The sequence below is a fragment of the Rhea pennata genome, chromosome 7 (genome assembly GCF_028389875.1).
Source record: "Rhea pennata isolate bPtePen1 chromosome 7, bPtePen1.pri, whole genome shotgun sequence".
Classification (NCBI taxonomy): domain Eukaryota; kingdom Metazoa; phylum Chordata; class Aves; order Rheiformes; family Rheidae; genus Rhea; species Rhea pennata.
In genome coordinates this window covers 5,575,328-5,599,400 of record NC_084669.1, presented here as the reverse complement: position 1 = coordinate 5,599,400, position 24,073 = coordinate 5,575,328, and the positions used below count along the sequence as shown (strand labels likewise).

The window sequence follows — 24,073 nt, the reverse complement described above, 5'->3', positions numbered from 1 at the left end:
TGACCTAACTGACACCACCTGCTCAGCTTTAATGGCAATCATCCCCTGGGCAGGTGGTTGGCTGCTGCAAAGGCTTTCCATAATTGCAGTTCTGCTTGAGTACATGGTGCTTCCAAAGTTCTGCTTTAGACATTTCACATCCATCTCTAGGATGTGAAATATCAAAGAATATTTGAAAACAATCATACCTCTCTAATGGTTGTTACCATACTGTTGAAGGTGTATGAGGTCTCCTGACTGTTATTTACCCTAGAATTATGATAACTCCTATGATAGTTATAATTATGAAAGATTCCCCAACCATGAAAGATTCCCCAACACTTAAATGCCCCAGATTTTGCAACAGACACTATTAACAACACTAGTAACAAGCATCCATTCTCAAAGCCGTTTCATTTTGTTTTCGGCAAATCCTTTTGGAATTGAATTTGCTTTGGAGCAACATGCTGGGCAGGTGTTTCTCATTTGGCATAATAGCAATTAAGGTAACAACAGCTTTAGCATGGGAAAGACATGCACAAATGAGAGAAAAATCTAATAATGAGGTGAAATAAAGAGGTGTGGCAAGAAGGTCACAAAATTACTTGTAACAGTGATTTAAAGCTCATACAGAGAATGTTATCAGACACTACAACATGGCAACTATAATCCTTGAATATGCAGATTGCTTCTGAGATCATTGGCTCAGACTGGCACTGAGATCTGATTTTACCACCTGGAAGACATCAGCAGATTGGCATTTTTTTTTCTTTTTTAGTTAGCCAATTGCAGAAGAACATTGACATCACTTTCCTCACAGAATCACAGATTCAAAACAGACATTACAGGTAGTCCAGCATCAGTAGGTGTTGAACTGCTCCCCAAACCCTGTACTTTTAAAAGCTAATTTAAAAATGACTCTAGAAGTAATAATCTCACCCTTCTCTGGACTGTTGCACAATCTGCAGGCCTCCTGCTAGGCTGTGTTCCAATAGCAAAATCTTAGAACAGATTTTAAAATCCCTTATGCTTGTGAGTATATTCAAAATTGTGAAGGAAAGGTTGCCTATTACTAGATATCTTCACGGCACTTTTCACTTTTCTAGGAGAGAATTATTTCGTAATCATATGCACACAAACAGACACCATAACAGTAACTCAGTCCTGCTTTGGATATGTAAGATAGGTGTGTTCAGCTGGTACAAAATAAAGTACAGTTTATAGGCTGCATAAATTGATACAGCTTCCTTGGATATTTATTTATATTCATTTATTTATTTATACCTCCTATTAGTTTCATTTACTCTGCTAATTCAGAAACTTAATTTAACATTTAATGTGATCTCAGGAAATAATCCATGACCCTCTTACATCTGCAGTGATAGTTGTCTCTAAACTGATCAATACACTGATGACATTAACATATGAAGTTTAGCAGAGTGCAGCTGAAGGCTTATGCTTTAGCTTTCGGAAACGTGTGCTAAAATAATTTTTTTTAAAAACTCATTCTTCTCTGAAACACAGGCCTAATATAGCAATTCCTGATTCTGACTACACTAAAAGGATAAAGGAAAACAGACTTAAAAGACCATAATTGTGATCTCAGCTTTCAGCCATCCTACAGTTAACTGATCTTGAAACTGATGGTTATCTGTTGGCCTATATGCTTCTTCAGGAGTGGCATGCACTCCCTGATTGCTCAAATGAGTGTTTAAGGTAATAGAGCATTTAGCAGATTTAGCTTACCTAAGTGTAGAGAATCCATGAACAGATTACAGCCTGTTTGAATATTGTCCTTATTAGAAATCATTATAGGTTCTCTTTTCTGATGTTGCTTTACTTCTGTTTTTTCATTGATTGATTGCTCATATGGCTGCTAAACATTTGCCTTTTTATCCAATACTGCTAAGTAAACATGCACATTCCTTTGTATTAACACCTTAATGTTATCTCTTGTCCAAGTCCCTTTTCCATTTCCAGCCTTCACCTGGGATCTCCCACTCCTTTTGTACTCTGCGTTGGTTAAAGAATTGGAGTGGCTACTCTTTGAATTGTAATCGTCAGCAAAAGACAGGAACAAATATCTTTTCTAACATTATTTTTTCTGAAATTGATCTCAGGTTATGCTTACAAGGCAAAATTATCAAAGTTTTAATTCCTTTCTTGTTCATCACTTCAGCAGCTTCTGTGAAGTGCTGTATTCATTTTTTCTCCCTTCTTCCTGGAGAGGTGAGCAAGCACCTGAAATGCAAACATGGTAAACGCAAAATTAGGTTCTACTGAAGCAAATTATTTTAAAAGTTGTTTTTTCCAAATGTTCAGAGAAGGTAAGAATTCAGTACTCTTAGTGTGTGAACTCCAAAGAAGTGGGAATATGGACAAGTTGAATTCAATTCAAAATCCAAATAAATATTCACCAGGTCTAGTCTGCACCACATTTTTAATCTCCGACCATTTCACGTTGCCAGAATGATGAGAGATTCCTGCTGTCTACAGTGTTGTCCAGAAAGGTGTATTAATAAAACAGAACTTGGGAGGTGGTTAAATAAAAAACAAAAAGTCCTCTGGAGTTAGCCATCAACTATTAAAAATGATTTGTTTATACTTTGTATTTGCCACGGATCTTGGCCTCCTTGGGACAACTTTGGCACAAGTGCTGTTTTCATCAGCACAGAGGTAGGCCCAGAAAGGTAATCCAGAGCTGTGATGTGTCCTGCTTACATTGAACATGCATAAACCTCCGGGAGATACCTGCTCCATGGCCTTGTGTCTGGGTCTTTCTTGACACGAGAGCAGTCAAGGCCCCTAGAAAGCCTTCTGGACAGGCTATCTCCATCTCGTTGCCACAGAAGCCCTGATTCTGGCACAGGATTGACATTCAGTTTGATTTTGGTAGTAGTAAAGGACATACATGAAGTAAATATTCAAGCAATTTCTCAATTAAGGCCAGTCTCATAGCACTGTTGTAGGAAAGATGAAGCCTCTCCACATAGAAGTTTCAGAAAAAAATCATGAAAACAAACAAAGCAGATACTGCTTCAGTCACCCACAGGCAGAGTCAGGCAGCTCTTGTTTCATCAGGTCGTCTCTAGTCACATACACCAAGGTTTAGTAACATAAAAATCTCCTAGGAAAAAGTAAAAACTGCACTAGTGAGTTTTAGCCCTGGCTGCAGATGTACACTGTCCATGCATTAATCATGCACTTGACGAAACTAATAAGCCAGGAAAAATTACAGATTTGGCTGAATCATAAACCAAGTTGCCTATAGCCACTGAAAAAAATATTGCTGATAATAAATAAGATGCATATATAGAGTACATTTTTTCCTCCAATGAACAATATTTGCAGTGTGGCCAGGGTGTAGTGACTTACCGTAACAGGAGATAGCCTGACCCCTTCTGCATTAAAACGTGCTTGCTGCCTCTCTCTCTATCCCCTCACTCTTACAGTTGTAATTATCTTATAATAATTAGATTGTTCTTTAGTAGTTAAAATGGGGACAATTCCTTCAAGCTGGACATTCTAAAAAATACCATGGGCATCCAGGTATCGTGCTGATCTCTGTGTAATTTGAAAGTAAACATCCAATGAGAAGAATTTATCTAAAAGATGCTCCAATGAGTTGCATTAATTTAGTCTTTTGACATATACCTCTTACAGCACCAGTATGGCAATTATGTCTTTTTATAAATTCCTCTTTCACTTTATCTAAAACAAAATGTTCTATACTGATCATATTGAAGAGCCAGTCGTTTCAGATACAAACAGGAAGTTGCTATGCTGATATGTGAGGATTACCTCAAGGCAATTTCTTCAGGCAAGTCATTCCATTTTATGTCTTGTATTACAAGGAATTTTATCTAGAGGAACTGGATAGAGCTGGTCTGAAAACTCAAATGTTTAGCCGATTTAACTCATAGTAGGGACACTACTTTGTGTGACAAGCTCTCCAACTATCTGAATCTTAACTTCTCCAACAAAGTCTAAACAAAACAAAACAAACATTCTCTAGCAAGTTAATGAGTGCTTGTGTTAATTTAATTAAATCCTTGTTTTAGGGCAAAGTTAAGAGCCAGGTTCAATACAGATGAAGGCAAATGCCTTCATCCAGTGAAGGAAGTCATCCAAAAAGTTTTTTCATAGTATCTTTTAATAAGACTATTAAAGGAGCTGAGAAGAAATTAATATCTCTACTAAAGCAAGACATTATTCAGATATAGCAATAATGGCAATGATATTTTGATAATACATCATGTTCATCAGAACCCTTGGTAAAACTTAGAAAAAGACAGAACATTTTATGTGCTCTTTGGATATCTGAAGATCTAAGTGACAGACGGTGAGAACAGCATATGATACCGGTCAGAGAAGGCTGAACTCAAGTGGGTTGTTTTCATCGCCTGCCACAATACAACAGCATTGAAACTTTCCTGTAGTAAGAGGAAGATTTAGAAGTGCCCCTCTCTGTCCCACTGTTTCAGCTGCTTCTCAGACTTATGACTTCAAACTACTATCCAGCTGCTGGTTTTCATTCCAATTAAGTTTTGAGTGTTTTTTAAACAAAGTATTTTTGTAGAGTGACTATTAAGAGATTTCATCATGATCTGATTTCAAACAACAAGTGCTTACGGAACTGCTGACACTAAGTCTGAGAGATTGAGAAATGTATGTTTGGTGATTTTAAAAAAATGCTAAATTTGGCAAGCAGAAATCTGAGAGCTAAGTTTGATTCAAAGGATGCCAGAGTATTGAGGGCTGTGGTAAACAGTAAACTGGACTTCTTTTGTAAGTTGTCCATTAATAGGGGGACCTGAGGGACACATTATAAAATTAACAATTGGCAAATTTAAAACAAATAAATCCAGCAGTGTCCAGGTTATATGGTCAATACAGTAGCTGTCTTGAGAAGATCATATTATAGAGGCACTGAAAGCTGGTTATTTGTTCTAAAATAGAACTGAGATCCTTTTCTCAGGAGAAAGAGTGATGGCAAGTAAGTCCAGGATGGAACCTGCTTGCTCCTACAACGAGCAATATTAACACAGGACCAAGTACATATCATGTGGGGGACCTTTATTTAACAAGAATGGGGTTCTTGCTCTAGACACTCTTTTGGAGTCAAAAGCAAACATGAGAAAATGTGCTTTTACCCCATTAGCTGATTCCTCCTACTACTGGTGCAGAAAGAGAGGCTGTAGTGCCTGGCGCTACATAAAGGAGTAGAAAAGACATTCAAGGACAGAAAGCAATCCATACAAGCAACATTCCTCCTGCGTGTTTGGTTCTGGAGTTTTATGCATCTTTCTCCGAAGCATCTCGGCAAGCCTTCTGCAGAGAGACGGCAAATAGCAGCAAATATGCCGTCACCCTGCCAAGTGCTGAGGGCACTGAGCACTGGTAGAAACAGGTCATTGGACTTTGTGGGCTAAGAATCTGACCCCGAATTGCAATTAGTAAACATCCTATCACACTAAGTTTAGGATATGACACACACAAATGTTTAACATATCACACCATTTACCACAAGATTCCAGAAAGAAACCAACATTTTTCTATTAATTACGTGAAACAATAATCTCTACAGTGTGGCGGCTCCTTTCTGTAACTCTTCAAGTGCTACATCCACAGCCGTATGAGCAAGGAAATAACATGCCTGCCAGCTCTGGAGCCATCTTCCAAGCAGCTGTGGGCATTATGTTCCTGTGGGGATGGCTGAATATTTAAAAGCAATCAACACATTCCTTTTATGTGAAGCTTCTCTGCAACTAATTAATATAATGAAACGGCTAAGTACATGGAAGATAAATACACAGGGATAATTTCCTGCAGATTTATAGTCCCAGTATTTGAAATGCTCACATTTATCTAGACCTATGTAGCCATTCCGTCTTCAGAAGAAGATTCCTGGTACATGATGCAGGTTTTCTGAAGAGTAGTGTGCTAAAAGCCAAGTGTTCTGCACTTCAAATATTCTTTGCCTTTCAAAAAATAGGACAAGTGAGAATTTAGAGATAGAAACAACTTCCTCATTGCTGTCCTATGGCACCATAGGAACCTTAATTATATGGGTCCTGGCAAAAGGTCTGTTTTTAATGGCATCTAATGTACACAGATTTTGTTGAGAGAGATCCTTGTTACTTTTTTAATTAGAGACCTGGATACTGCCTCCACAGCAGATCAAAAACAGAAGTTCAGATAAAGATAAGATTATAATGAAAAATAAAGTTATGAGAATGAGTTATGGCCTTTCCTGACTATTAAACACAGAATCAGGTGCATTTACACGTATCTATAGTTGCAGTAGATATAGCAACAATGATATTGACAGTGCATTTATTAACGTGTATAATCTCAAGGAATACTAAGCATTTCTTCTCAAAGTATAAACAGTGGAGACAGGAGTGAAACCTCAAAATGTTTTGGATTTGTTATGTGACCGTTGCAATTGCCTTGAGAATAAAAATTTGCACACAATAGTTAAAAGTTAATAGTTAATAGTTAAATAGTTAATAGTTAAAAGAAAGTATTAAATGAAATCAAGCTACTTCTTAATCTACTTGTGCTCCTTGGTAATTTTCTGGAAGTCAGGTTGCTATGCTAGGAATTGGGTGGATACAGAGATACTGTGGCAATCAAGCAATCCAAAACTATTTAAGAAATTGTTTACAAATTCAGCACGCAACTTTGCCATCTTTATAGCATATCTTTGATATGAATTAATTAAGCGGGAATGTTTCCCCCCCCCAAAAGGCACACACTATTCATGACTGCTGTTCCTGCTGTTCCACTGAGAGAAAGCAGATATTGTGCCCACAGAAACCATAAAAATTTGGTGACTTACCACTTTGTCATTTGATGTCCCTTTTACTCCCACTCCTACCCCAGGAGCCAAAGTGAACCCCTACAGCTGAAATGGCAAAGAGAGAGATTGTTGTCTCCCCCTTGCTCCTTCATTTTTTAAAAAAATACTTCAGACTTTTGGGGCTTTTTGAGTGACTCAAAATAATCTGGGAAAGCTACCATCTTTTCTTTGTTTTCACTCCATGCTTCCTGAAGCCCCAACTCAAACATAATGACATTTGAAAAGGATTTTGTGAGCAGTATCTGGAAACTTCAGCTGAACTGATTGATTGTGTTTAATTGCATTTTGGTTTCATAAATGCAGTATTGTAAATCTACCAGTTGTCAAACAGACGGGGTTGATTAATGGAGCAACGGCTGTCTGTAGTCGAGTTACAAAGAAATCTCCACAAGTATGAAAGTCTTTGAGGATGTATGTTTTTTAACCAGTGATGTGGCGTGTGCTCTGGCAGGGGTTCTGGGCTGAGGCTGTGAGGACAGGACGTGGAGGAGGCTCCAGGAAAAGAGACAGTGACTAAAGTACTATGAAAAACAACTAAGTGTTGCCGCTTCACTTTTCCTCTGTCTGCAGTGAATGAAACAGAGCATACAGCAAGCCACAGCAGATTTTCTCTGTTTATTGCAACACTAAGAATAAAGGCAGCTCAGCACGTATATTCCTAACTTGCTTCACAATTACATAATAGGTGGAAAAATAAAGATTGGGGACTTTTAGAAAGGCCCAGGAATGGATGACTTCCTTGAGTCTGTATCAGAGTGACAGCCTTCATATCTCGGCCAGTCAATATTGAAGAAGAGAACGGACATGAAATTCTGGGGTGACTTTAAGACTTGTTGGAACAGCTCAGAACTATAACTACTGCTTCGCAGTTATTAAACCTGATGAGGACACACAGAATAGTTGTGAATAATGAAGCAAAAAGTCAGATGAGAGAAGCAGGCAAAGCACTGCCAAATAGGGAAAAAAAAAAAAAAAAAAAAAAAAAGAAAAAGCTTTTAACTCATAATAAAAACATTTCTTCTTCAGAACTTTTTTTTTTCCTGGTTACTTACATTTATACGGAATTGTCCAAAATCCTGTCATGATTAGGTCTATTATATATTAGACTACCAAACATTTAAATGACATTAGCCTCATGATTTCACAATCTGTATCAGGGGCTCAACCTAAAAGAACTCTAGCACAATTCCAGTTTTTATAGCTAATCAAATAGAGATGAATATTCTATTTTTATGGAAAAAACACCCTCAAAGTGCTATTGAACATTTAAAAAAACACAAATGAATCACACTTCACTGACCAGTTGATAAATAAGTATCATACCTCCTCTGAAGTTAACATCAGCTGAAGAATTCTACCATTTGGTATAACAACTGTCAGGGAATAAATCCTGGAAGTTTTAAATGAGAGAAAAATGCAAATTTGAGAGAACATGCAAACAAATTTTTATTATTTACTTTTTCTAGAAAATGAACCTTTGTTCCCCAAACCTATGGTCTGAAAAATGCAAATACTTTGTAAAAAATTCTTGTCTAAAAATAAGAAATGAAAGATAGCCAAGAACTCTGGTAAGAAGAGGGAGCATTCATGAAAGAAAATGCTTCATAAAAGTTGGCTGCATCAGGCAAGTTGCTTGCTGGCAATTTCATTTTAGACCTTTTGGCAGTTTCACAGAAGATGAACACAAAGCCGTTCAGGTTGGCAGCTCCCTGGAGTTGGTGAGGAGAAAAGGAGCAGTTTCATAAAGAAACACTGAAGTAAGAGCAGTACCAACTGTGCAAGTTTTCTTCTCTCACCTCTTTTCTCCTAGTGTATTGTAGACCATCACTCTCCTTTCAGCTGAGGTCCTTTACATGGATCTTCTGCACCACGAATATGAAGTTTGCTCTGAGAATATTTCTCATCTCTGAACTAGTTTTGAATAGGCAGTAACTGCATACTATGGGCTAGATCTTCTCTCCAAAAACAACAGTAGCCCTTATAATTTTGATGGGAGGAAGCGGCAACGCTAATGGAGAAATCTGTTACAGAAAGTTTAAGCAAAGCAAATTTAACAGAAATTGGTAAATACATTTTGCATGAACAAATTTTGACCACTGTGAAAGCAAGCAGGTAGATGCAAAATATAATCCATCTGGCCAGAGCAAAGAACAAAGGCATCCTTCTGCTGTTGCATTTAATTCCTCTCCTCAGTAAATACCGTCATAGGCAGAGTGCAGGTATGAATAGGCAGTTTCCTCAACAACATCGGCACTAACCTGTCTCAGTGTCGCGGCACTAACATTTCTCAAGTGCTATTGACAGGACTTAACACTTGAAATTCAGGCATGCTGTGTGTAAGAAGATGCAGCTCCATTTTCTCCAGTGGTGTTACACCCATGCTTTTCAGACAGGGATACATTCAGTATTCTGAATACAACATCATTCCCACATCAGATCCCTCATCGTATTGCAGTATAGTATTATTTAGCTCTCAGTTTGCACATCTCTGTGGCAACAATTTTTTTGTGGGAAAAAAAAAAAAAAAAAAGCACTGCATGCTGCTGAATAGACCTAAAAAAAATATAGCTGTGCCAGGGAAACATGTCTAGACGAAATATTGTACCTTGGCTACCTTCTCTGAGATGTCTTTAAAACAGTCTTTGGCAGTATAGATTTTTTTTCCAGAAATTTTAATTCTCTTTGGTTCCAATATAATAGGACATAGATTTCTCCAGACAGTAGTGACACTGGGGCTTTCATTTGCCTTTGTTCTTCTCCATTCTCTCCCTATTGCCTCAGAAAATTCAGAGACACCACACCATAGCAGAAGAGATGAGTTGCTTTGCCTCAAGGAAATATTAGTTCTCTTTGGAAATCATCTGAGGCTTTGGGAAAAGCTTGCCCAAAAAGTCACTCTTTCAAGGGAGGCAGCCTGGTCTTGGCATGCAGTGCTGATTAATGCAGGGTACCAGGCTCCTCACAAGCCCTCGAGAGATAGTGAGACTCTCAGCCTCACTCACAGCCTGCTGGTTGTAAGGGAAAAATGTGTATTTCGCGCCACAGCTGTGCATCAGAAAAGAGGCTGCTGAAAGCACTGATAAGATCTTCCAGAAGTATAAAGATCATTAGACCATGTTGATACTTAGAAGTGTATTCTATTTTTGTGGTATTTGGAAAAAAAATAATTATCAGTCTGAACTGAAAATAAAAGATTTTAAAAGACAAATTATTTGCAGAACGTGGGTGTCAGTTAGTCAAACCATTCCTTTTTAATAAAATCAAAAATATTCCACTCTAACTTTGCTTTTATATATTTAGTGATCTACAATATATGAAATACATTTAAGTGATTTAATTTTCTTCTGACAAGGTCACTCTGATAGGATCATATCATTCTGATAAAGTCAAAATACTTTATCTTCTGTCAGACAATTGTGCTCCAGACGGCCTTTGACAAAACAATGTTTTCCACCGCACAGGAGTTCAGTCAGAAAATTTTTGGCCTGCTGTAATAATCAGAAGCTAGCAGGACCTGAATCCAAATGTCTTAATATGGGGGAATCTCTAACATACCACTAAATTAAATTTACTATGCAATACATGCCACTGACAAATTCAACATGAGTTAGCACAGCTTTCCAGATCTCCTCTGCATACCTAGGTTATATTATGCCAATAATATAGATTTGTAGACTCATAGAATAAGTCTTAGTTGGAAGGGACTCCTGGAGATCATCTTGGCCAACCTTGTGTTGAAAGCAGGGCCTTGGATCAGGTTATCCAGAGCCCTGTGAAGCCAAGTCTTGAATATTTTCAGCAAGAGAGATTCCTTCACTTCTCTGGGCAACTTATTCCAGTGTTACATTGCTCTCACAGTGAAGATTTTTATATATATATATATATCCAGGAAGAAATTCCCTGAAGCAACTCGTACCTTTTGCCCCCAGCCCTGTCACCATCAGACCTTGTGACGGGAGCACCTCCACTTGCCTCTACTTATCTTTTTAGGCACTCAACCACTGTGATTGGGAGGCCCATGCTAAGAGTTTTATGGAAAGCATGGTTAATCGATAGGAATTTTGCATAGGTAACAGAAAAAAAGATTCATTGCACAGTCAAAGTCTATTGCCTTCAATCTGTATGTAACGTTCAGATTAATGTTAATTGTGTCAATCACAATAATGAAAGCTCAGAAGTATTCAAACATATTTAAGGGTGTGGCAGGGTTGAGGGTCTTTCCGAGAACAAACTGACACTAACCTATGCCTGATGTTCTGTCACAAGAACTATATTACACTTGTAGTAGAAAATCAATAAACATATTTATAATAATTGGCTAAAAATATGTAGATATATAACTTCCTGATAACAGAATGGATGGATGACCTTTTGAAGACAGATCTTGCATGCCTTTCTTCTTTCTTCTGTGAATTTTTTTCTTTCTTGTTTAAAGGCTATTTAAAAACATCCAAATAAAACAAAAGCATATGACAGTTTCTGGAAGGTTTTGCCGAAGGGCTTCTTCTCCAGAAGTCCTTTACATTTCCTTAACAGTGACAGAGAAAATGTCACACACTGATTTGAGCAGCCACTTAATGCACCTAACTGAATTCTCCTTGGCTACTGAAATGTCCAAAACTTGCCATTAAGGACCTGAGTGATTGGTGCTTTTCCATCAGACTTTGAGGGTAGAAAGAAATACTACAACCAGCTTACTCAATTCCTGGATTTTGCTTGCCTTTGAATCTTACCATGAGCCTCATTTCCAGGTTCTGTTTGACGAGCAGACGAGCTTCTCTTCTGAGAAGCGGCCAGTAACAATTTAAAACACTGCAAGGTACACGACCACGCCGCCAAGCACAAACCCACGCACGCATCCCAGGAGGGCTGAGCAGCATGGGCAGGGGCGCTGCTGCAGCTCGGCTGGGGACGCTCACACCAGCCAGCGCGATCTTATGTAGACAAATGCAGAGTGATGGAAAAAAAAGAATTGTATCCATAGATATGCTCTCCCTATACTGTTCTTAAAATAGTTTTACCATTGTAACAATGCACCTTCCACCTAGCCAGTTGTGTGTCTTGCTCTGTCTTTCAGGCACTGCATCTGGAGTATCTTTTATGGGGAAAAAAAAATAATCTTTATTATTAAAAGGTATTTTATTCCAATAGCAAATACCCTATTCAAGACAACTCAACCTTCTCTTAAACAAACTGATATCATTGCCGTCCTGGTAATAAAGTATATGTCTCCTATTTTCATTTTCTCTTGCAACTCTAAGCGCAGAGAATTTTCTGCTTTTCCCACAGAAGCTGCTGCTGTGCTCTGTCCTAGAACTCCTGCGTTCACAGAAGGAAACTAATCAGCAAGCAACGGAAAATTCTTCAGATAGCAGGAAAGAATAAAAGCTTAATCCACAAACTGCACCATAAAATCAGGAAAAAGGGATACTGTACTTCAGTCAACACTTGTGAAATTGTGGTATATCTCCAAGGTACAACTCTAAATCTAGCTAAAATAAAAATGAACAAAGCACAGGAAAGTAAACTATTGGGAACAAAGACTGGTTAACCACCTTACTTTACATTACTTTATAGCTCCTTTCCATTACACTTCTGTGTCTTTACACGCTGTAGTTTTAAAAAGACATGGAAGCAGTGAAGAGTTTTTAAATATATTTCTATCTGGCAGAACAAAACCCAGGATCTTTTGATACCCTTTAAGAGCATCTTCAGAACAGAAGTGTGTCATTTAGAACACTGTGGTTTCAGTCAGAGAGCAGCTACCATTGCTGCTAATAGAAATAAATGTCTTGGGAAAGGGTTTCGTTATTTTTTTAATAAGCCATCGGGAATTTTTCAATCAGATAATGCTTAGTTGGAAAACACAAGTCTTTCACAGGCACTTTTTTAGAAAGTTTCTTGGGATTGGTATGGGATTTCTGGTCAAAACAGAAAAAATTACAGAGGAAAAGCAGCCAAACAATAATTTTGTGGCTGGGGCATTTTTACAGGATGTGGTGAAGACCAGGTTCGACAGCTCTTTTCTAGCTAATTTGGGGCAGTACTGTGACTGTAAAGTTCTCGTTTCTGTCTCAAGCACTAGCTATTTTGTTGTGTGTTTCTTTTGGTTATCTTGAAGCAAAAAAAATTTTTTTATATTTTTTTCATGATGACTTTGATGACTTGATAGCCTTTCCATCTGTTACTTTTTTTTTAAAAAAAAAAAAACTCCTACACAAATGGTACTGTTACACCCTCAATATGATATGAAAATTCACTGATTAAAGGATGCAGCCTAACAACATTAAAAAAGAGAGACTATACATTATGTCCATATTACTTCAAATAATTCAAACCACTTTCCAGCAAGCTCATGTCCCAGCCCTGCAGACACTAAAGACTGTATATATGTTTACTCAAATAAGCGATATCACTCATGAGGAGACATTTTATAAGATAGAGGCAAGAGTAGCCTTCCTGAAGGAAGATTGGTAATACGGGATCTGTGATGAAGCTACTGACTTGAAGTCCAGGAAACCATTTTGTATGACACAAAGGATTAGGAAAAATAAGCTGCATGATATTTATTTTGTAATTTTAACATTGATATCTGTAGAAACATTTTATTGTCAGTACAAAAGTTAACAGATTTTAATACTTTTTTACCCAATTTTTTTAAAAAAACACATAGAATAGTATAATTTGCATTCATATTGCATGGCCATATCAGAGTTAGAGAGTGTTCTGAAAATAAAAACATAAGACTTCTGTAAAAAGATACAAATAACAGTGACATTTCAGCAGAGGCCAGTGCTGTACCTGCCATTATGGAATGGATAAGAAGGAAATATTGGAGTCAGCATGAATTAATCCCTTAAAAAGATGCTGATATTCCTATGGCAAATTGTCATTATAACAATTTCTCTCTTTTTAACTGCAGTTACAATAGAAGGATATTCTAAAAGGCTATTTCCAGGCCAAAAGATCTGGAACATATTATCAAACTCAGTGAAGAGAATGCTAGTTAATTTGATGCATGTGCAACCCAGGGTAGAAGCTCAGCTCCTTTTAGACCACTGCATTCTGCTACGGTTACAGACAAATTAATTTCTTTCCTTACTTTAGGAATCCATTATAAGTTTTTCTTTTTTTGTGGCATGATTGTGCCTTTTGGCCATGGGAAACATTGCTAAAGAGTTAAATTGTTAAAGTGACAGGTATTGAGAATAAAAGACTTTCTTGTTAAAGGATTCGAGTTTGATAAGAACAATGATCTGACACCAAGGTTTCTTAACACAAATAAATCAAAAGTTTAATTCCCCAAAATTAGTTATATACTGTAAATATTTCTTTCTTTAAAGATCTGAAAACTAGTAAAGTCTGAGCAATATATCTACTAGTTCTCTGTGCTGCCTGCATAGAAATGCCATTTAAATTACAAAAACACAACAACCCTATAAACGATTAATTGTTTTGTACATTACCAATTAGTTAATAAATTAATGATATACCATTTTCCCTGAAAGCAAAGTATTTTCCACCTTTGGATGGTGAAAATTAAGAATTCTGTGTAAGAACAGCATTTAGCAAATAGCTGTTAAAAAAAGAGACTAATTTGCTAGGTGGATTGGGACATCCATTTTTAAATCAATACAAAAAATAATTCATTGTAAATATATAATATATATATTTATACATATTTTGAATATATTTACATACATCCAGCACCTATATACTGCATTTGTGCTCTGTAAGTGTGTGCCAACATATATTTTCTCCAAATATTACAAAATAAACAAGAAAGGCAAACCTAGAGTTTGCCTCAAGTCCAACTGGTCCATTGTACAAACAAAGTCTGTTGCAGCTTACAGTAAGCCAGAAAATTGGAAATGATGGGTATCTAGACACAGCTCATAAACATTCTTCTTTGTTGGGAGTATTTAAAAGCTGCAAATCATATAATTCTTTACGAAGGTTCTGACTGTTTTCCTCCAAGTTTTCTTTTTTTTTTTCCTCTTTTTTCATATTTCATATGTACAAACAGAAACATTAAGGTCCTGGAGAAAAGATTTTGTGTTTTGTATGTGGTAGGTAGCTTGATGTTCTTGTCTCTTTATTTCTCTATACAATAAGAATGGTTTCTTCTCATGTTTTAACACTGCCATTCATATGTTGGTACTTGGGAAGACAAGGTTCATAAGGCATTGGATCAGGAGAAAAAACAGAGTCATCACCTGAAGAACATGAACTCCTAGTATCAGGGTAACTAGGTGAATACTGTTCAAGAGGTCCACTGAGGTCCAGATACTCCTGTACCAAAAGAAATAAATTGCATTTTAAAATAGCAAGTAAAATTGACAGTAACGTATTTCTACAGCTCTGTTTTGGCTTGGACATACAGTGAGCAAAAAAACAGTTAAAAATGACAGTCAGTTCTATAATTTTAGCTTATTCAAAACTGCCTGATGCTTAAATATCTGGTAAGACGAGGAATACTGTAGGAGCTTGAACAAAGGGAGAAAAAGAGAGCAATAACACTGTACTTTTGTGAAGTCCAACATCATCAGCATTAGCTGTGTCAGAAGAAATAAACATGCCAACCACATCAAAAGAGGACTTTTCACTTAAAATGATAAAAATGAAATTTCAACCTAAATAGAACCATTTTTCTTTAGCACATGGTAATGATTTGCACATGGATAGATACTTCCATTTTTGTATTTCTTTGGTTAGTTTGAGTATCTGTTTTATATTCTGTGGTATTAAATTTATGTTTAAATATGCAGAGGCCTACATGCAAAAAAAGCTGAAAGCAAAAAATTAAGTTTACTGGATTTGGGTTCTTTTCACTGTATTTGTGTGTGTGTGTGTGTTTGAGTGCACACATACACGCGTGTGTGTGTGTGTAGTGTGCGTGTGCCAGAATAGCCATGACCAAAGCAATCATTAAAAAAGGAAATAATATCTGCTGAATCCAAGTTTTAGGTTATGGCTCTTTCGCTAGAAACAACAGTTCTGGCAGGAGAATAAAGTTATTTTTCCCCTTGAAATGTTCCTTCTCTTTCAACTTCTAAAGGGCAGCTGCATTCACTTAAATGCAATCTCTTCATTTGCTAAACCACAAGTTATGATCATACTGACGAGACGAGTCTTTCACCTCAGTCAGTATTTTATACTGCTGTACTTAGGTTTTGGGTAATTTAGTTCTTTGGTTAACATATTTTCTAAGTCAGAAATTCAATCACTACCACATTATAGTTTAAAAACAGTCACCATTTTAAAAAGAGAGAAAAAACGTAGGCTTTAAAATGATGACAAATATGGTAGGCAGCAAAAGACGATGCAGAATGCAGTTTGCATCTATGATCACCTCCTATTTTGCAGAACAGATACTTAAAGGATCCACGAGGATGATCTTGGCATGTATTTATATACTAGGGAACTAGAATGTGATATATTAGGTGACCATAAATGATCAAGTAATTTCTACACGAATAGAAGAAGAAAGTATTCCAATCAGACACACCTGGTCATATCAAAAGATTTCAAATAATTCAGTAATGAATTCAGTATTGAAGGTGGGACCCTTATGTCCCATCCAGCCTCTTTATCCAACAAAAAGGGCCAGAATCACATAAAGGGGCCTAAAATGTCTCATCTCCAGCATCAGGATAGTCCCTCGTGTTGATATAGTGAAATACAGCCATTAGGCTGACCCCCAGTGACTTCTACACAAAGATCCCATGCTGCTCTGAGAAACACTGCATGATACTCTGGGAAACATGGGCAGCTGGATCTTTTGAAATAACAGGTGATGGTTCAGGAAGGACAAGAGCAAGACACTACCATTTCTGCAGTAATAATCACTTGCACAAATGCAGAATGAGATTCTGTTGGCTTCCATAGCAATTTGGGGGTTTCAAGGTAAGCCAGGACACCACTGTTACGTTGTTTGTCATGTTTGTCATTGTGGAGTGGATAAGCAGTACTGTCAAACAGATGCACAGAGGAGCTGCCCTTCAGGAAAACTGTGCAGATTACACAAAATCAGAGGTCTCAAAATGACAAGCTATGGAGGACTATTGGACAAGCTGAAGCACTCATAAGACACTGAGTGAGGACGTAACAAGTCTTCAAGAACATAAAATGTGCTGCAAACAGGAGTGAAACAATTTGCTCTCTTTGTCCAGGGTAAATAGGACAAAAGCAACGTCTTAGGTAGTAGGGTTAGATATTAGGAAAAGCTTTCGAGACATAATGTTAATGAAATGGTACAACAGCTTGTTGAGAGGTGACGCAGAACTGCAACAGTGGAGTTCTTTAAGAACAAGTTACGTAAACATCTGTCAGGAAAGACAAAGGTATAGCTGATCCTGCTGTAGACCAATTGGATGGACTAGATGAGCGCCCAAGGTTTTTCCAGCCTTTTTTCCTGTGATTCCAGTCTAAAGTAATTTACATAATGCAAAAGGCCTTTTCAGGTTACCTTTGAGATCTTTCCAGGTCCATTAGCAATACAGAATTGGGAAGGCAAGATGAATAAGGAAAAAAAAAAAAAAAAAGAAAGAAAGAAAGAAAGAAAAAAAGAAAGAAATGAATATTCTGAGTTGTAGGCCAGAATCTCACTCCTGAATGTGCAAATGCATATCCAGTCCAAGCCACCAAACATTCGGCAGTGGCAGCCAGCCCACCTCCAACTGGTCTTGTGAAATCATATATAAATTAGGCAGGAAAAGATCCAGTCAGTACTTGGATGAGGGGAAAATGTTAATGGTACATAAAGTGATGTTACTGACTCAGTAGGGAGCACATATTCCTGCGTCATCTCTGAGCCACTCTTGAAGGTGCCACTTTTCAGAATAAGCCTTAAAAACAGAATCCAGAGAAATTATAGCTACTATCAAAGCCAAATGATCTTTTTTCAACCAGAAAGGTTAATCTAACCTACTGGCAAAATGATCATCCTAAATAATGGCATCCCTTTACTTAGATTCCCCCTCATCCTTATTGCATGTAAGCTTTCCTAAAGCTGCTTAACAATTGATTTTTTATTTCTCTTGCAACTCTGAAAAATTAGGAGGTAGTGTTGGAGATTCACACAAAAGAAACCAGACATGTTTTTCTACCTTTTCTGCCCTCATAAAGAAGTCCTAAAATCATATCAAATGCAAAAATTTAATTTTAGAAATTGACAAAACAAGTTTTTCTGACATTTTTCTTTAAGTGTTTTGTTCTGCTTTTTTTTTCATTATATGTATCATTCCTCAAAACAAATAGGAATTTGTAAAATACTTCTGGAACACCAAGCATTTTCTATTAGAACAATTTTCTACCAAAAGAACCATCATTCCTATTACTAGTGTGAACTTCCTCACAGGTGTCTGTGATTTACTGATAAGAGAATTGATCCGTGTGTGAATATGCTAATCAGCGTGTTCCTTGTGAAGACTAATAATATTTCAGACCTCTGAAAGAATGCTGCTCACATAAAACCTTTCTGCATTCATATATCCCAACCTGAAGCAGTGTTAGGCAGGACCTTTGGATAATTGGATGACTGTTCCTACATTCCCTGTGGATCCTCATTCCCTCCACAGAGAACTATTTCAGTGAACCTAATTCACTTTCAGGCATATAATCTGAAATCTACCATTGACAATTACTCCTCCTCTGACCTAGATATTATCGCTGAGAATCCAACTGAGTCGATAAAAGAAAAACACCATGAACTCTAGTTCCCTCCCTCACATGAAACTCATGTTGCTATATAAACATTGACCCCCAACCTACCACATGTATTCCCTCTATACTGCTATGCTAAAACCATCAAAAGATGCGAAGAGAAATAAACAAAAACATTTTAAAAATGTGTTTCTGTTTAGTTACATAAATCAAGGCAGGTTGGCAAGAAACCCAGAACTTTATAGGACAGATAGTTTAGCTGCATGTAACCTCACAGGACAGTGACAAACTGAACAAGAGAACTACAGCAGTATTTCATAAATGAATAAAATCCATCTGTCTCCTGAACCATATGTCCTGATCTGCAGCCTATGAAGAGACGCAATCTACCTACCTCATTAGTTGTGAGAGTAAGAATTCGATCCAAGTCTTCTACCAACTGTTTAAAAGTTGGTCTCTGTGAAGGCACAGCATGCCAGCAATCTCTCATCATCATATAGCTGTAATAAATAAGTATTTCCTTGGGTTAATTAAAATTACATGTCATTCTTGTAAACCTTTTCATACACAAACATTTTTACTCATCGTAAGTAGCACAGTGAGCACCCCACAGTCCTACTCCTGGACGAATCATTATCCTGTAAACAAAGAAATAGCCTCACTTCTGTCACAGGCGCATTTCTACTCTTGTATCTCTTCTTGTCTACTTCCTAAATTACATTTTTGTGGATGAGACTCCATAGCTTTTTTTGTCCCAGCAATTTCAATGGTATTTCATTTCATTGCATTTGTTATGGTACAGACAATAGCTTTTGTGAAGTCAAGAAATTAAAATGCAGAAATAGTCAAGAGCCATACTCAAATACAAGAAAGTGAAACTCTCTTATTGTCACCCGTGGATAATGTTGTGTTAATGGAGAAGATTCCCTACGTATTTTGTTGTGTATAAAACCAGCATGATGTAGCTTACATATGATTAGTGGTCAGTGTACCATCATTTAAGAGCCTTTGCACTAATGAGATTAAAATAAGATAAATAGTGGTGTAAAACCACTGACAAAGACTGGCTTGTAGATTCTCTCCTTCTTTTTCAGTGGGATCGCAGCAGGGTGTGTAAAAAAGTATCCTCTGTCAAACATTTCCTCAAGTCCTTTTCACACCTTTTATTTATGTATCTATATGCACAATTCTAAGGTCAAGCAGTTTTGAAAATTTTAGATTCTGCCTGGGGCAGCATCAATTCAGTGAATTCAGTAGTTTGTACCCTCAATCCTTGCACAGCAAATAAGGGTCCTTACAGCTCATTGGTGCAGTTGGCAGGTTTATCCATTCGGTGCCCTTCTTTAAGCAGCTTAAAAAGTTCCTCCACTGGAATTCCTGGGTAGGGTGATCCTCCTAAGGTGAAGATCTCCCACATTAATACACCAAAGGACCATCTGTGGAACAAAGAGGAAACAGTGCAGTATTAAATCTGTTTTAATGTTGAAAATAGAAGAGATGCAAAAAGCAGTTTCTTGCTACTTCGTAAATAAGTCCTGTCTGCTTAAGAGCCAGATTCTGCTAGTCTGACAGACCAATCTATGCTATTTTGTTATATGCAACACTCCTGGTGGGTTTACTCAGTAGGAAAGAAGTGTGTCAGGATCTAGTCCCAGACTGTCCCCAGAGCAGCTGCCAATCACAATCTCAAAGAGATTTAAGCTTATCTTCATGCACCTGCTTATCTCTGACAGACTCCAGTGGGACATCAATCCACTAAGTGCTTCAGGTGATCAACAGCACATTGAACAGAGACTGACCTAAGCATGATCACAAACACATTCCTAGCCTTTGTCTGGTGTGCTCCAAGCACCCAAGTTTCCAAGGCTACTGCAAAGAACTTCATCTTCACAGTTTTATTATTTACAGAACAGTCACCAGCTAAGTTGATTTGCAATTATGTGGTGGGATATTTTGGAAAAAGAAGGCTGTTGAAAACAAAAATATTTTGCATCAGTCTACTCTGTTTGAGTAATTTTTGTCAGGAAACAGAAGAAGATAATTTTCAGCCAGTTCTGCCTGCCTGCTTGCCATCTCCTTCAGAGCCTGCCTCATCATGTCTTGCTGGCAAGCTAGGGCTCTATGGCAGGCTGCTCTGCCAGGTGAGCAATAGCACAAAGCCTGCACTGGCTCCCAAACTTCTCTGCAGCTCTCCTAGTTTTACAGCAGTAAACTGTTTGCACAAACTTGCAATAATATTATCTTTAGCAGTCTTCAAAGCCACCATGGGGCCAAGAGCCTCAAAGTTCCAGCACTGGAATTGTTCTGCTCTGTGGCTGTTGAGGAGCTCAGGCTGACTTTCAATCCTGAAGCAGTGAAGCAGTTTACTTCACATTCACTTAAATATCTTGCTAAGCTGTTATTTTAAAAATTAAGTTTGATCTACCCTTAACCTGCATATATAGTTTCCTTTGTAAATCTAAAGATTGCAGGAAAAGCCTAAGTAACTGCTTGTCCCAAGGAGAGAGGACCTTGGGAAGAGCATTCTGGCTAAAGAAGAAGGAGATGCCCTCTATTACTCTGTCCACCCTGCTATTTTTCATGTTAACCTTGCACTGACATGCATAAACTTTTACACCTGCCTTGGGAAGCACCCAGCCCTTTACAGTTAACAGCTTCTCTTGGAGAAATAGAAAACACGAGATCTTTATGCATCTGCATTGCATAAAAAATACACATCTACTAAAGTACAGTACATATGAGTACTCTCAATTGGCCTAGGAAACTTTAATAGGAAGCAGAATAAATCCTGAGAGGTTGCATCAGCCAGCTACGCTGTGCACACACTAAAAGATTTTGAAGTGTCAGAGTCCAATGATTTCCTACCCTTAACACGTGAAATACTGCTGGGAAGCAATAATGTTTCTAAAATAAGGGAAAACTTTTCTAGTATGTCCATTCTATGCTTTACTGTATCTAATATTAGAACAACTTTTCAAAATAATTTTCAGGATTTTTCTCTTTTCTTTTCTCTTCTTTCCTTTTCTTTTCTCTTCTCTTCTTTTCTTTCTTTCTTTCTTTCTTTCTTCCTTTCTTAAACCTGAAGGAAGTTCAGAATATGCCAAAAGCCAAGCAAATTAGATAGACTCTTTGTAGCTGCACATCCGTAAATAAGTTCAAGGGGGGAAACTTCCGCACTGACAGAAGGAGGTTAGCATTTTCCACCTTTCATGTGCTTTGAAGCTGGGCAGATTAGTAACAGAGCACTGGTTAGCAGTCTACCATAAAATCCTCACTTTCTAAGGGCATGTCCTGTTCCATCTATTAATATGTGAAACACAGAATGAAAATGTTTAAAGGTAAAGGACAACAAGAAAATACATTTAAAGATATCCCAAACTTTAAGAAATCCAAACCAAAAGAACTCCCTTTCCCACCCTTCCAAAAAACATTCAAATAAAGTTGCTTACACATCACTTTGATGAGTGTAAACTCTATCAAATAGAGCTTCTGGAGCCATCCACTTTACAGGAAGCCGTCCCTACAAATTTGGAGGGGAAGAGAAAGAATGAAGAAATTAATTCATTACAATAGCGATACATAGCAATTTACAGGATGATTTCAATATTGAATTTTTAATGATTAATCAGTTCTCAGAGATCAATCTGCTAAGGCAAACCAGCATATAATTTACCTTTAAAATTTTCAGGAAAAAAAAAGACTAAAGACAGTTAAGGAAAATGGATATAAATATTTAAGATAAAATTTAAAGCACAGAGAGCTTCCCAAAAGTCCCCACATTGCTTGCTAGAAGGACAATGATCTCCTTACAATGAGTAAGGAGATCAATGTGGAAAAGATCATTCCACTATGGCTCTTTAAAGACAAAAACCTCAATAATTCTCTGAAGAATAGGCCTCCCTGCAACTCTAAGCTGGTCACTAAACTCCAGAATTTTGCTTTGCTGTTCAGCCTTTTGCAGTGACCCAAAGCTTGCATAGCTACAAATGGCTGTTGCTTTGCACAGAAATTCTGCTCTGCTCAGAGCCACACTAAATTTGATAGGAAATGGGTTCAACTCCCTCCAGTGCCATATCCCTGTACCTCCATCCCTATAGCTGGTTGCTCTGCCTTTTTGCAAGTGTGCAGATTCAGATGTTATCATTAAAATCTCATAGTACTTTATTTTCACAGATAAGCCAATTTAATTAGCTTATTGATAAAAAATAATTGATAATAATAATTAATATCTTGTACAAATATTGATGAAGTCTGAAGACTTGAAAGAGTTCTGCAAAGTTCTCATCAAAAATCAAATGTAGTTAATCAGGCTCTCTGAGAACGAAATGTAAGATGTTCAAAATCAGGCACCTCAACTCAACAGCTGCTTCTGAAATGTTTTACTTTCTTAATTTGGTACAGGTTATACAGATAAACAGTGACAGGGGAGTAAAAAAAAAAATTTCAGCTTATATCCCCCCCCTATTTTTTTAACAACCAAGTACAGTAAAATGCATAAAGTTATATGTGACATTACCACACACAACTAGATTTTTTACTGTGGTTCTTGCTGCTACTGTTTATATGGTGTTTCATAGCCCAGTTTAAAAAAAAAAATAAAGAAAGAAAGAAAGAAAAAAGGCATCTGGAATCAAAAGGAGTATTTCCACATATTTCAAATGATCAGAGCCAGGAACATATAAAACAAATGCTTATATTTCATCATTTATAATAAATCATATAACAAATAGTCTCTTTGGTTATCTTTTTAACTAACTGTCACAGTAAGAGGTGATAGAAATGCTTATGTTCTTAATCCCTGTTTTCTTTCTGTGATTAAAAGTTAGGCTGCTGTGCAAGAAGTCCATTAGGATTATAATCACAGTTTTGAAGTGAACCCTGAAAGAAACACTTGTTGCCAGAGATAAGAAAACCATCTACTTACATTAGTAGTCTTTTTATAATAATCTATATTGTTGATGTCTCTGGCTAAACCAAAGTCTGCTATTTTCATCACATTATTTTCAGTTACCAAAACATTTCTCGCAGCTAAGTCTCGATGGATACACTGAAAAGAAAGAAAAGTCCCACTGAAACAAACAGTTGAAATTATTTCTAAACCTCAGAAAAGTCAGGTTTTCTAAGACTTATATTTTGCTAAGGCTGTAGGCTTGGGTGGTGATCAGAGCGTTCCGAGCCGTTCGTGCATCTCTGCTACACTTGCGTAGGTACAGGCATTGCAGCATTTTCATTATAAACACTGTTAATGAGTGCTTTATGACGCTGCTTCTCAAATTATACTGGATCAACAGAGCTAAAACCTGACGGTCTGGATCAGTGCAACCATTTTAAATAAGAAAGATCATGAGATACATCTACAGTACTTAATTTTAAATCAGATGTCTAGAGTGTGTGCGTTTACTTCAACCATAGCACTATAGCAGCTCACTGTGGAAAAAATAAAACCTGAGCTGCACTGTTTGTTTTTTAAACAGGTCTGACACAGAAACTAAAAACGTTATCTCCTCAGAATGTTTTCTTCATGTCAGCATTCTCCTGAACATTTCCAACTGATATTCTCAACAC

The 24,073-nt window shown here is 37.2% G+C and overlaps 1 protein-coding gene across 1 annotated transcript in view; it reads right to left on the bottom strand.

Annotated features, from left to right (window-relative positions):
• Window positions 1-14,552: 14,552 nt before the first annotated feature.
• FGFR2 (fibroblast growth factor receptor 2) overlaps window positions 14,553-24,073 on the bottom strand; it is an 85,436-nt gene continuing 75,915 nt past the window's right edge. The window contains exons 14-18 of the mRNA XM_062580781.1: window positions 23,433-23,555; window positions 21,958-22,028; window positions 19,807-19,944; window positions 18,903-19,008; window positions 14,553-15,136 (exon numbers count right to left, since the gene is read on the bottom strand). Coding sequence (XP_062436765.1) covers window positions 14,972-15,136; window positions 18,903-19,008; window positions 19,807-19,944; window positions 21,958-22,028; window positions 23,433-23,555 — 603 coding nt within the window. The 3' untranslated portion in view covers window positions 14,553-14,971. The remainder of the gene's footprint in view (window positions 15,137-18,902; window positions 19,009-19,806; window positions 19,945-21,957; window positions 22,029-23,432; window positions 23,556-24,073) is intronic.